The sequence below is a fragment of the Monodelphis domestica genome, chromosome 5 (genome assembly GCF_027887165.1).
Source record: "Monodelphis domestica isolate mMonDom1 chromosome 5, mMonDom1.pri, whole genome shotgun sequence".
Classification (NCBI taxonomy): Eukaryota; Metazoa; Chordata; class Mammalia; order Didelphimorphia; family Didelphidae; genus Monodelphis; species Monodelphis domestica.
This window is the reverse complement of record NC_077231.1, coordinates 42,043,106-42,056,167: the sequence shown is the minus strand read 5'-3', so window position 1 is coordinate 42,056,167 and position 13,062 is coordinate 42,043,106. Positions and strand designations below refer to the sequence as shown.

General features: G+C 37.8%; 1 protein-coding gene across 1 annotated transcript in view; it reads right to left on the bottom strand.

Annotated features, from left to right (window-relative positions):
- Nucleotides 1–13,062, bottom strand: part of IRAK3 (interleukin 1 receptor associated kinase 3) — a 108,058-nt gene that overhangs the window by 32,126 nt on the left and 62,870 nt on the right. The window contains exon 8 of the mRNA XM_056798412.1: nt 9,152–9,270. Within this exon, the coding sequence (XP_056654390.1) occupies nt 9,152–9,270 (119 nt within the window). The remainder of the gene's footprint in view (nt 1–9,151; nt 9,271–13,062) is intronic.

The window sequence follows — 13,062 nt, the reverse complement described above, 5'->3', positions numbered from 1 at the left end:
TTTGATGTTGCTTCATAGAGCCTCTCTAACATTCTTTACACAATAGGAATTCAGTAATTCCCATTAATAAGAAGAATAATCTTTCTCACAATTGGGCTTTGTGTTTTATATTGTCTCCCATAAGACTCTAAAACCAGCTTAGAATTGTATGAATAATTTAAAAATCTAAGTCAAACACAAACATATAGGAGTTGGAACCCCTCCATGCTCTTTTGCCATCTTTTTAAGAGGTAAGTAAACCCTCATTTTTATGTAATACCATATTAACACAAATTCCTCCTTTACAAGAAGGGAAGTAACTGATAAAGATCTGCTTATGAGATTCTGGTTCAATTTTGATCAATTCTGATATATCCATTAGTCCTTTGTTAACTGGAATATCAAAACAGTTTGTTTCAAATCATTATGTAAATGCAGTAGAATTTTATTTCCAAAAAAAAAAAAACCAGTTACATTGTGGTTTATATTTTCCAAGAACATTATTTCTTATTTTATTTTTTTTTAAACCCTTACCTTCCATCTTGGATTCAATATTGTGGATTGGTTCCAAGGCAGAAGAGTGGTAAGGACTAGGCAATGGGGGTTAAGTGACTTGCCCAGGTTGACACAGCTGGGAAGTGTCTGAGGCCAGATTTAAATCCAGGACCTCCCATCTCTAGATCTGGTTCTCAATCCACTGAGCTACCCAGCTGCCCCCTCTTTCTTAAAATAAGAGCAAATTTGGTTCCAATTCACTTACTAAAAATCAAGTAAAAACTATATTTTAAAATAAACTGCATTTAGAATGATTTCCTTCCTTCCTTCCTTCCTTCCTTCCTTCCTTCCTTCCTTCCTTCCTTCCTTCCTTCCTTCCTTCCTTCCTTCCTTCCTTCCTTCCTTCCTTCCTTCCTTCCTTCCTTCCCCCAGGCTTTCTTTTTCCATTTCTTCCTTGCCTTCCCTTTTAGAATATTAAGTATTGATTCTAAGACAGAAGAGCATTAATGGCTAGGCAATTAGGGCTAAGTAACTTGCCCAGGGTCACATAGTTAGGAAATGTCTGAGACCAGAGTTGAACCCAAGTGACCTCCCTTCTCCAGGTTTGGCTCTCTATCTCTATCTAGCTGCCCCAGTAGGTATCTTTTCAAACCTAATTCTATGGTACAGATGGCATAAGAGTTAACAATCAGTAGATTATAACTCACTCAGTCCTTGGCCTGTGACCACTTCCAAATACTCAACCTTGATTACTAACAGGAGAGCTGAAAGGATGTGTTAAAATAATCCCAGAGATACCCCTGAAAGACTTATGGGAAAGAATGCTATCCACATTGAGAGAAAGAACTATGGGAGTAGAAATGCAAAAGAAAAACATACGACATCACTTATCACATGTATATATGGGGATGGGATTGGGGATTTAGGCTTTAAAAGATCACTCTACAGCAAAAATGAATAATATGGAAATGGGTATCAACTGATAACATTTGTACAACCCAGTGGAATTGCTTGTGAGGAGGGAAAGAAAACGAATCATGAAAACATGGGAAAACATTTCAAAATAAATTAAAAAAACAAACAAACAAAAACTCTTGGAAAAAACAATCCCAGAGCCTTAATACAGAATTCCCTCCCTCATAATTTTTAGCTGAAATGGGCAGGAATACGCTTTTAAACTCAAGTTAATGGTTGAAACAGGCAGCGAAAGGCAGGAAAATTGGCATTTCCATGCATCTTCTCAGGGCTGACTTCTTTCTTCAGCTGGATGTCTGCTTGTGTGGAAGCTGCCTGGGAATAACTTCTCCCAGAATTTGTCCTGACTTGATTTTCCAAGTAGAATATGCTCTGCTTCTAGGCATGGTTAGTTAGTTAGTTAGTTAGTTTTTTCCCCTTCAAATTCCCTAGCCTACCAGAGCACTATATATAGTGCATAGTAGGAACTTAACAAAAGTTTACTGAATTGATATGAAATAGATCATGGCAAGCTAGAGGCTAGGGCATTCTGGGAGGCCTAAAATGCCAAAATTATATGCCTATCATTAGAATCTACCTTGACAGAATTGTTAGGACAAACCTTTGCCGTAACCTTTCTCATACCCCCATAAAAACCTCTTTTCAATCACTCTATTACAAAAATGAATAATATGGAAATGAGTATTGGATGATAATGCCTATATAACCCAGTGAAATTGCTTTTTGGGACACTGGAGCCAAAAAGAGCTAGTAGAATTTAATAAATAGGTGAGGAAGGAGAAAGAGTGAGTAGGGAAGGATGACATCAAAGTTGCGAGCCTGAGGGACTGGGAAGATGATGGCATTGTCTTCTTCAGTAACAGGGGAGATAGAAGGAAGCAGGGAGGAGAGATTTAGGGGGGAGATGATCAGGTCATTTTGTACATATCCAGTTTAAAATGTTTCTTGGACATCCAGTTAAAGGCATCTGAAAATTGGAGATGAGAGAATGGAGTTTGGTCAGCAGAGAGATTGGAGCAGAAAAGATAGATTTGAGAATCATCAGCCCAGAGATGGTAATTAAATCCATGAGAGCCGAAAAGATCACCAAGTGAAACAGTAGAGAAGAAGAGGAGGAACATTTACCTGGAGGAAGATCCAGGAAAGGAGAGGAGTAATCAGAGAGGTACAAGGAGAATCAGGAGAGGTGTCCCCAAAAGCCAGAGACAAGGGACTATCAAGGAGGAGTGACCAATAGTGACAAAGGCTATAGAGAGGTCAAGGAGAATGAAGAAGGAGAAAAGACCATTGAATTTAGCAACTAAGAGATCATTAGTAAATTTTAAAAGAGCAGTTTCAGTGGAACGATAAAGTCATATTTAAGCCAGATTGTAAGAAGTCTAAAAGAGAGTCACAAGAGAGAAAGATGGAGGCACCTTTTATAGACAGTCTTTTCAAGCTTATTTACAAAGGGCAGAAGCCATATAGAATAAGTTAAAAGGGAGGAAGGATCAAGAGATATCAGAAATGGGGAGACATGGGCATCTATGTAGGCAGTAGAGAAGGAGCCAGTAGAGAGGGAGAGACTGAAAACAAGAGAAAGAATGGGGAGGAGAGGGTGATTTGTTGGAGGAGATGGGATGGAATGGGATCACTTGGTAAGGAGTAAGGTCACTTCATCATGTGAAACAAGGAGGAAGGAGGAAGAAATGGAAGAAGGTAACTCTTGAGGTGATATGGAAGATAAGGAAGAGGGGGAAAGAGGAAGCTCATGGTGAATGGCTCATGGTGAATGGTTTTTCTGTAAAATATGAGACAAGAGCATTAACTTAGAGAGTAGGAGGAGCAGAACCATGGGAGGATTGAGGATGGAAGAAAAGGTTTGGAAGAGCCACTGTGGAGAGTAAGAGCTGATATGTATAACAATAGTGAGAATTCAGTTGAGATTGTGTAACATAAATTTGTAGTGGGCCCAGGCAGAACAGTGTGTGCTTTTTCTCTACCCTCATTCAGCAGCTGCACATCTGTCGGTGAGAGTGATCCAGGGATGAGGCTTGGCTGGGTGTAATTGGTGATATACAGGAAGTAGGAATTTGGGAGAAGAGGTCAGTGTACCAGGGAGTCAGGAAAGGGAAAAGAGAGCATGGCTACTGGCTGAGAGAGAATTGAAAGGTCCAAGGATGGGAAGTCATAAAGAGTATGAAGAGGAGCTTTTGGTAAGGGAAGGGCGAGAGGTGAAAAAACAATAGATTTTGGTCAGATAAGGAGATTTCAGAATTTTTAAACAAGGAGGTAGTACATTTGTTGGAGATGGCAAAATTAAGGAAATGACTATTTAATATGTGTGGCTAGAAACATGGCATCCACCTCCTGATGGAAGTTGGATTCAGAGGGCAGAATAAGTCAGATAGTTTTGAGGTGGTTGTTTTTTAACATGGCCAATGAAGGCATTGGATATTATTATATGGAATTTCTTGTTTTTTTTTCCAATGGGGTGAGGAAGAAAATAGATTTCTGTTAATTAAAAAATAATAATGTAACAGGCCAAAGAAAGAATATGGATATTGTAATGTCTTGATTTCTGGAATGAGCTCGCTGGATAGGGAAGTTTTATTTTGTAGGGAGGAGGAAAGCTCAGTGTCCTAGCCACCTAGGCAATATCACATTGCCACTCAGACTTTTTTTGAAAGCATATCATGTAGGCAACTGCCTACTTAGAGTATCCTCCCTAATTATGCTGCAGTCACATGTTCAGAGCAGTCATCCTTCCCTTAGCATTTCTACCTAGTTGTTATGAATCAAAGGCTTAACTCCAAAGAGATCAAAGCAAAAGGAAAAGGACCAGGGGTGTACAGTTAAATATTTAACAATCAGTTGGGGAATGAAGGGGGGGGGGTGTATAGTAGGCACCCAAATTTAATCTGCAATTTTCACATTTTCTTCATCACTTCCTTAAGCCTAAAAAATCTAGTACCATAAATCAAGCCCTGATTTGTAGCATTTGTGGATTTCTGAGATATAAATGCTCACACAAAATATTTATAGCAATTCTTTTTGTCTTAGCAAAAAACTAGAAACTTTTCCAGGAGGGAGGAGGGAATGACTAAACAATATATAAACATAATCAAATATTATTGTGCCTGAGAAGACTTGTAGGAACTAATGGAGATGAAAATGAGCAGAACCAGGAAAACAAATCCAGTAACAACAATATTATTGAGAAAAATAAATGTTTAAGACTTGAGAATTGTGATGTATACAACGATTGATCACAATTCCAGAGGGCTGATGAAGCATGCTGCCTTACAACCAACAGAGAGGTGCTGGACTGAAGATACAGAATAAGATATACATGTTCAGCATAGCCAATGTAGGAATTTGTTTTGATTGAAGATGCATATTTTTTACAAGAATTTTCTTTTTTCTAATCATCAATGGATATAAAGTGGGGGGAAGAGGTAGAATAAGTGTAATCAAATAAAAAAAGAGGGATATTAAAGCATCTTTTTTTATGGACAGAAGAAAACCTCAAAACAATCACAAATGCATAGGATGGCTTTCAAATAGAGGCAGTGGGGTAGCTAGGTGGGACAGTAGATCGAATACCAGGCTTGGAGTTGGGAAGATCTAAGTTCAAATCAAGTCTCAATCACTGCCTAGTTGTATGACTCTGGACAGGTCACTTAGCCCTTGCCCTTCTGTCTTAGAGTTGTTACTGGGACAAAAGGTAAGGGTTTAGAAGCAAAAAAGTAGACAACTAGGTGTCACAATAGAATACTGGGCCTTGACTCTGGAAGATAACTTCAACAATGATACACATAAAACTCAGTGGAATTGCTCATCGGCTCTGGGAGGGAGGAGGGAAAGAAAATTAATCATGGAAACATGGAAAAATATTCTAAATTAATTAAAATTTTAAAATAAGGAAAGATGAGTTCAAATCCTATTTCAGACATGTTAGCCTTATGACCCTGGGCAAGCTACTTGACTTGAAGTTTTGAGTTCAAATCCTGCTTCAAACACATAGTGGCCATGTAACCATGGGCAAATCACTTAAGCTCTGTCTGCCTCTGAGAGTGGTTATGAGGATAATATGAAATAATATTTGTAAACTGATCAGCACAGTAGTAGGAACTTTGTTTTTTTTTCTTTCCCCTCCTTTCTTTGAAAGTTACATGTTGAATTTATTATAATTTTATTTAAAATTTTTAAAATTTATTTTAAAATATTTTTCCATGTCTCCATGCTTCATTTTCTCTCCCTCCCCCCTCCCAGAGCTGACAAGCAATTCCACTGGGTTGTACAAATGTTATCACTTGATACCTATTTCCATGTTTGAATTTATTATAATTTTAAAAGGAAAGTAAGTTGTAAATAAGAGGGGTCTTTAGTTTCATGTAAAATATTTTTTTCCCTGTTCTACATGAAAATGTCTGTTTTATTGGTGGGATTCGAGTTAGGAATTTTAAAAAAACAACAACAAAATGAACAAAAAAGAAAATCAAAGGCTTACCACTGCCACCATGTGACCAGATACCATGTGGATGCTTTCCAGGACTAAGTGGGATTCTGTTGTATTTTTTTTTTAATCACTAGCTGGAGCAAACAAAAGCTTCAGTCCTTAAGTCAAAAAATACAGCCAAAGACTTTCACAAAGAAGTCCCTGGGGAGACTTCTCAAAAGAAGCTGGAACCTTTCCTCCAGTCTTCCCTACTGCTCATCAAAGGCACAGTTACCAGCTGGGGGACTCATAAAAGATTCACTAGCAGGAGAGGGTTCATTCACTTGCTACAGACTTCCCATGGCAAAGGAACCATCTACCTGAATGCACATGGCAAGAGAAGAATGGAGGGCCTTTCCAGCTCCCCTTTTGCTATCTCTCTAAATGAGCTGCCAGAGATGCTGTGAGGTTTGTATAGCTTAATGTGAAAATTCTCCCAGCAGCATGTTCCCTGGGATCAGCAAGAGGCTGCAGACACAGGGGCTATGAAGTTTCATTCCATCTTTCCTTCTGTCTGGCTGTGATGCCCTGGGGTTAATCACTTAACCTTTTCTTAATCCTCAGCCAAAGAAAAAAAGGAGAAATGAATTTCTTTTTTATTTCATAGGACTGCTGTCCAGTCCAACTAACACAATGCTTTTAAAATGACGTCTGTTTGTTAAAATTGCGTAATTGTGAATTTGAACGTGAGTGACATAGCCAGGCTCCCCAGCTAGAGGAGATTGAATTCCTGGGGAAGAACGTCAATTTCTGGGTTTTCTGTAAACATGGGCTGTGCCCCAGAGCACCAGGGTGGGCTTTCTAGGGACAGAAAATGCTTAACTGGGAGAAGAAGGGAGCGATTATCTTCTTTACGTCTACCACTGTCAGTCCTAACTGATGAGGCTTTATGGTGGTATTAAGGTGCTAAACTACTATAAAATTTCAACTACATCTGGGTGATCCCTTTATGAAGTATGAACTCTTTTCTCTGATGGAATTAAAGGAAGCGACTTCATTAGACATAAAATTTGGACATGGCTTTGGAGAGCCTTAAGTAGCTAAACTTTGGAAAAGGTTGGAGAGTCAGCACATCTATGGAAGAGACCCTTGTGCTTACAGAAGAGGGCAACATGACCATGTGGCTTTGAAATAGGACTGCTCAGAACCAAGAGAACATTGTACACAGAAAAGGAAACATTGTGGAACAATCCAATGTAATGAACTTTGCTACTACAAGACAATACCAAAAGACTTATGAGAATGAATACTATCCACCTTGAGAGAAAGAACTGTGGGAGTAGAAACACAGAAGAAAAGCATATGACATCATTTGTTTATATGGGAGTTTTGGTTTTAAAAGATTTTTTATTGCAAAAATGAATAATATGGAAATAGGTGTAAGTGATAACATTTGTATAACCCAGTGGAAGGGCTTATTGGCTCCAAGAGTGGGGAGGGAAAAAGGGAGGGAAAGAAAATGAATTATGTAAACATGGAAATGAAAGAAAGAGAAAGAAAGAAAGAAAGAAAGAAAGAAAGAAGAAAGAAAGAAAGAAAGAAAGAAAGAAAGAGAAAGAAAGAAAGAAAGAAAGAAAGAAAGAAAGAAAGAAAGAAAGAAAGAAAGAAAGAAGGAAGGAAGGAAGGAAGGAAGGAAGGAAGGAAGGAAGGAAGGAAGGAAGGAAAGAAAGAAAGAAAGAAAGAAAGAAAGAAAGAAAGAAGAAAGAAAGAAAGAAAGAAAGAAAGAAAGAAAGAAAGAAAGAAAGAAAGAAAGAAAGAAAGAAAGAAAGAAAGAAAGAAAGAAAGAAAGAAAAAGAGAAAGAAAAAGAGAAAGAAAGAAAGAAAGAAAGAAAGAAAGAAAGAAAGAAAGAAAGAAAGAAAGAAAGAAAGAAAGAAAGAAAGAAAGAAAGGAGGGAAGGAGGGAAGGAAGGAAGGAAGGAAGGAAGGAAGGAAGGAAGGAAGGAAGGAAGGAAGGAAGGAAGGAAGGAAGGAAGGAAGGAAGGAAGGAAGGAAGGAAGGAAGGAAGGAAGGAAGGAAGGAAGGAAGGAAGGAAGGAGGGAAGGAAGGAGGGAAGGAAGGAAGGAAGGAAGGAAAAAAGAAAGCGAAAAAGAAATAGGGCTGCTCAATCAGCTGGAGACACCCCATCCAAAACTTTGAAAATTTATCATTTCTAGAGAGGACAGATAAAGTCTTGTGGAATCTAACTGGCAAGGGAGAGAAGATCCCCATTCCTGACAGAAACAAAGTTATTTCAGGAAGGGATCAGCTTTAAGTACCTAGATTCCTGGGTAAAGATACTACATTCAAAAGTAGCCCTATATGGATTCTCTGGAGAAATAACTTCTAGGCAAAACAATACCAACAATTATAATTTGTTTTCTCCATACTGTATCTTAAATATGTGCCTTGCTACTATTATATTCTGCATCCAAGCCCACTTTTCTTATAGAAAGGTATGGATTTGTGGGAGTATGTCCTAGATTTATGGGATGAAAGATTTATAGATATGATCATTGTTATTACTATTATTTACCATGCCATCTTAGTAAATATCTTTTCTGAGAGCAAATTATGTCACTTGGCTGATTATTAACAAAAAGAAAACATTGGTAGGGGCTCATAATGTGTAATAGCTACAGTAGTATCAGTACAGCTGTCTTCTGGGGACCAAATCTGGGAGTATGTGGGTGATTTTAAGGGTGACCCAGGGAAGGATTTCACTTGTAGAATAAATAGAAAAAGTTCTTATCAAAATACTAAAAGAGAGCAATAAAATTTTCCTTAGGTAACATCATGCAAGGTAGTGACTCTTATGGGAAAGAAGCATTTTAGCCTGGAAATGGTATAGAGTAGATTTCAATTTGCTCATAGGTTAGGAGCTAGAAAGGACCTTAGAAGTTGGGTCTTCATTCTATAGATGAGGAAACTCAAGTGGTTGCAAAGATAGTAAGTAGAAGACTATAGAACTGACCCCAGGTATTCTGATCCTCAATCCAACACTCTTTTCCTAAACCAAACAGCCTTAAGTCACACTAGACTATTTGTTTTTGTCATATATGCCAAGGAAACTTCTTTGATATTTTTGTGGACTGGGGATCCCACTGGTATAAGTTCTCCCTCCAGGGATGCAAATTGCCATCCATACATATTCCTTTCATTAAATATGTCATTGATAATGAAAGGAGGGGGGGGATTTCTGTACTCTGGAAGGGATAATTGGCCAAGGATGAGTGTGAAATTTACCTTGTTATGTTGCCACAGATGACAGAGCATGGTTCAACATGGTGCAAATATTGAATGGCTTTGGCTGCCCCGATCAATATACTGAGTCGAAGTTGCCAAGAAAGTGGAAAAGTATTATCCTAAAAAGAGAACTATGGTTAGTTTGGTTGAATTTCAGTGTTGAAGGCAGCATCTAGTATATAAGGCACTAAAATGAGTTTGAAAGGTTCAAATCTGACCTCAGACACTTCCCAGCTGTGTGACCCTGGGCAAGTCACTTAACCCCCATTGCCTAGCCCTTACCACTCCTCTGCCTTGGAAGCAATACTTAGTACTGATTCTAAGACAGAAGGCAAGGGCTTAAAATGAATAAATAAATAAAAATAAAGGCAACATCTAGTATATAAGGCACTAAAATGAGACTATCATCATGAGAACAAACTGGAAAGAAAAAACCCTGCAGTCATATCTCAATTATCAGTGTTTTTCCCACATATAATTATTAAAATTCCTTATTTCTCATCTATCACGTTCAAGGGTCTTATGCCAGCCAGACTACAATTTGTTCAAGAAATGACTAATAGTTTTAATATAGTTTATGTAAAATCTAATAAGAAGGGCAGCTGGGTGGCTCAGTGGATTGAGAATCAGGTCTAGAGATTGTCTCTGGTCCTGGGTTCAAATGTGACCTTAGACCTTCCTACCCATGTGACCCTGGGCAAGTCATTTGACTCCATTTGCCAACCTTTTATTGCTTATATGCCTTGGAATCAATTCTTATTATTAATTCCCAGATGGAAGGTAAGGGTTTTAAAATAAACACATAAAACCAAAACCAGATGAGATAAATTTTGCTGCTGAATATATGTGTGTGCAATTTTCAATGATCTATTCCAAACTCACATAGATATTTGAAATTTGACTATTTGTCTTTACCATATCAGGCCATCAGAATCACAGAACTTAAAATAGTTGGGAGGGATCTCAATGTTCATCATTCTGGTTTGATCCATATCTAAAAGGAACTCCTACTATATGTGCAGGTGGAAAACTTACCACACCTGAGTAAAAATGAATAAATACTCCTAGTACTTAAAAATATGTAGGATTTTAATAATAATCAAAAGAGAGGGAAAAGAAAAAGGATTCTTTCAGTCAAGTGAGCAGAGCAAAGAGAGCCAAAGACTCATACCTGCAGCAATTTACCAAAAGCACAAGCTCCCCCCAAAAAAGAGCCCCGCAGCCCCTCAGCCAAATTTATCTTCTGAGCCTCCTTACGTAAAATGAGAATGTAACTTAAAAGGATTCTGGAAATGTGGTTCAGGTGTGGCAAATTTTCCATCTGCACATATATTATATCTGACAAATAACCCTTCAGCTGCTGCTTAAGGATCTTTAAAGAATGGGAAGCTCCTAGCATATTAAATCACCTAATAAATACTTGCTAAATTAATTAATCTAAGGTAGCCCATTCCATTTTTTTGTTGTTGTTCAGTCGTTTTTTTTGTTTGTTTGTTTTAATTTCTTTTTTTTTAACATTATTTTATTTGGTCATTTCCAAACATTATTCATTGGAAACAAAGATCATTTTCTTTTACTCCCCCCCTCCCACCACCTCTCCCATAGCCGACCCATGATTCCACTGGGTATCACATGTGTTCTTGATTCGAACCCATTTCCGTGTTGTTGGTATTTGCATTAGAGTGTTCATTTAGAGTCTCTCCTCAGTCTTATCCATTGTTCAGTCGTGTTTAAGTCATGTCCAACTCTTTGTGACCTCATTTGGAGCTTCCCTGGCAAAGATATTACAGTGATTTACCATTTCTTTCTCCAGATGAGGAAACTAAGGCAAACAGAGTTGAGTGACTTGTACAGGGTCACACAGCTAGTAAGGGTCCGAGGCTAGAGATGAGTCCATTCACTACACCCCTTAGATGTTCACTTTTGGTCATCTTTAATCGTGAGGAAGTTTTCCTGCTATCAAGTCTAATTTCACCTCTTTATGAAATCCTCCTATCACTCCTAGTTCTTCCAGATCTCTCTTCTACATGCTTATATGCCTTCTATAGACTTTTGAGTACATAAAGAGAGCTATCATGTACTCCCTGGGTTGCCTGTCTACTTTCATACAACATGGACTCAAGGCTCTTTACTGCTCTGGTAGACTCTCTCCAAGTGATCAGTGTCCTTCTTAAACGGTGGCGCCTAAAGCTGGAAATATTCCAGAAAAGTTCTACTACATTTATGTAACTCAAGATCATATTCACTTTTTTTTTTGGCTACCACATGACATTATTGGCTCCTTTTGAGGCTGCAGGTAATTAATAGGTTCATTTTTCTCCCTCAGATAAATTGCTGCCTATCTATGCCTCTCTGATTCTAAATTTATGAAGCCAATTTTTTAACCCAGTGGTTAAGACTTTATATTAACAGGATCAGAGATTTAGAGCTGAAAGAGACCATAGAAGGCATCAAGTCTGACCCACTCATTTTATTTATTTAAAAAAAAATTTTTTTAATTTAAGTTAATTTATTTACAAGAATTATATTATTTCCCTCTCTCCCCTCCACCCACTCTTCCTACAGCTGATGCTCAATTGCATTTGTCATTACATGTGTTCTTGATTAAAACCTATTTCCATATTGTTGGTGTTTGCACTAGGATGTTCATTTAGAGTCTACATCCCCAGCCATATCCCCTTGACCCATGTATTCAAGCAGTTGTTTTTCATCTGTGTTTCTACTCCCACAGTTTTTCCTCTGAATGTGGATAGTGTTTTTTCTCGTAGATTCCTCCAAGTTGTTCAGGATCACTGCATTGCTGCTAGTAGAGAAGTCCATTATGTTCAATTGTACCACACTGTATCAATTTCTGTATACAATGTCCTCCTGGTTCTGTTACTTTCACTACATCAACTCCTGGAGGTCATTCCAGTTCCCATGGAATTCCTCCACTTTATTATTCCTTTGAGCACAATAGTATTCCATCACCAACATATACCACAATTTGTTCAGCCATCCCCCAATTGAAGGGCATTACCTCATTTTCCAATTTTTTTTGCCACCACAAAGAGTGCAGCTATGAATATTCTTGTAACTGTCTTTTTTCTTATTATCTCTTTGGGGTATAAACTCAGCAGTCTATGGCTGGATCAAAGGACAGATAGTCATTTAGTGCCCTTTGGACATAGTTCCAAATTGCCCTCCAGAATGGTTAGATCAATTCACAAGTCCACCAGCAATGCATTAATGTCCCTACTTTGCCACATCCCCTCCAGCATTCATTACTTTCCTTTGCTGTCATGTTAACCAATCTGCTAGGTGTAAGGTAATACCTCATAGTTGTTTTGATTTGCATTTCTCTGATTATAAGAGATTTAGAACACTTTTTCATGTGCTTATTAATAGTTTTGATTTCTTTAACTAAAAATTGCCTATTCATGTCCCTTGCCCATTTATCAATTGGAGAACGGCTTGATTTTTTGTACAATTGATTTAGCTCTTTATACATTTGAGTAATTAGACCTCTGTCTGAGGTTTTTGTTAAGAAGATTATTTCCCAATTGGTTGCTTCCCTTCTAATTTTGGTTGCATTGATTTTGTTTGTACAAAACCTTTTTAATTTGATGTAATCAAAATTATTGATTTTACATTTTGTGATTTTTTTTCTAGCTCTTGTTTGGTTTTAAAGTCTTTCCTTTCCCAAAGATCTGACAAGTATACTATTCTGTGTTCACCTAATTTGCTTATAGTTTCCTTCTTTATATTCAAGTCATTCACCCATTCTGAGTTTATCTTGGTGTAGCATGTGAGATATTGATCCAAACCTAATCCCATGCTGTCTTCCAATTTTCCCACCAGTTTTTTTTTATTAAAGTGGATTTTGGTCCCAAAAGCTGGGATCTTTGGGCTTATCATAGACTGTCTGGTTG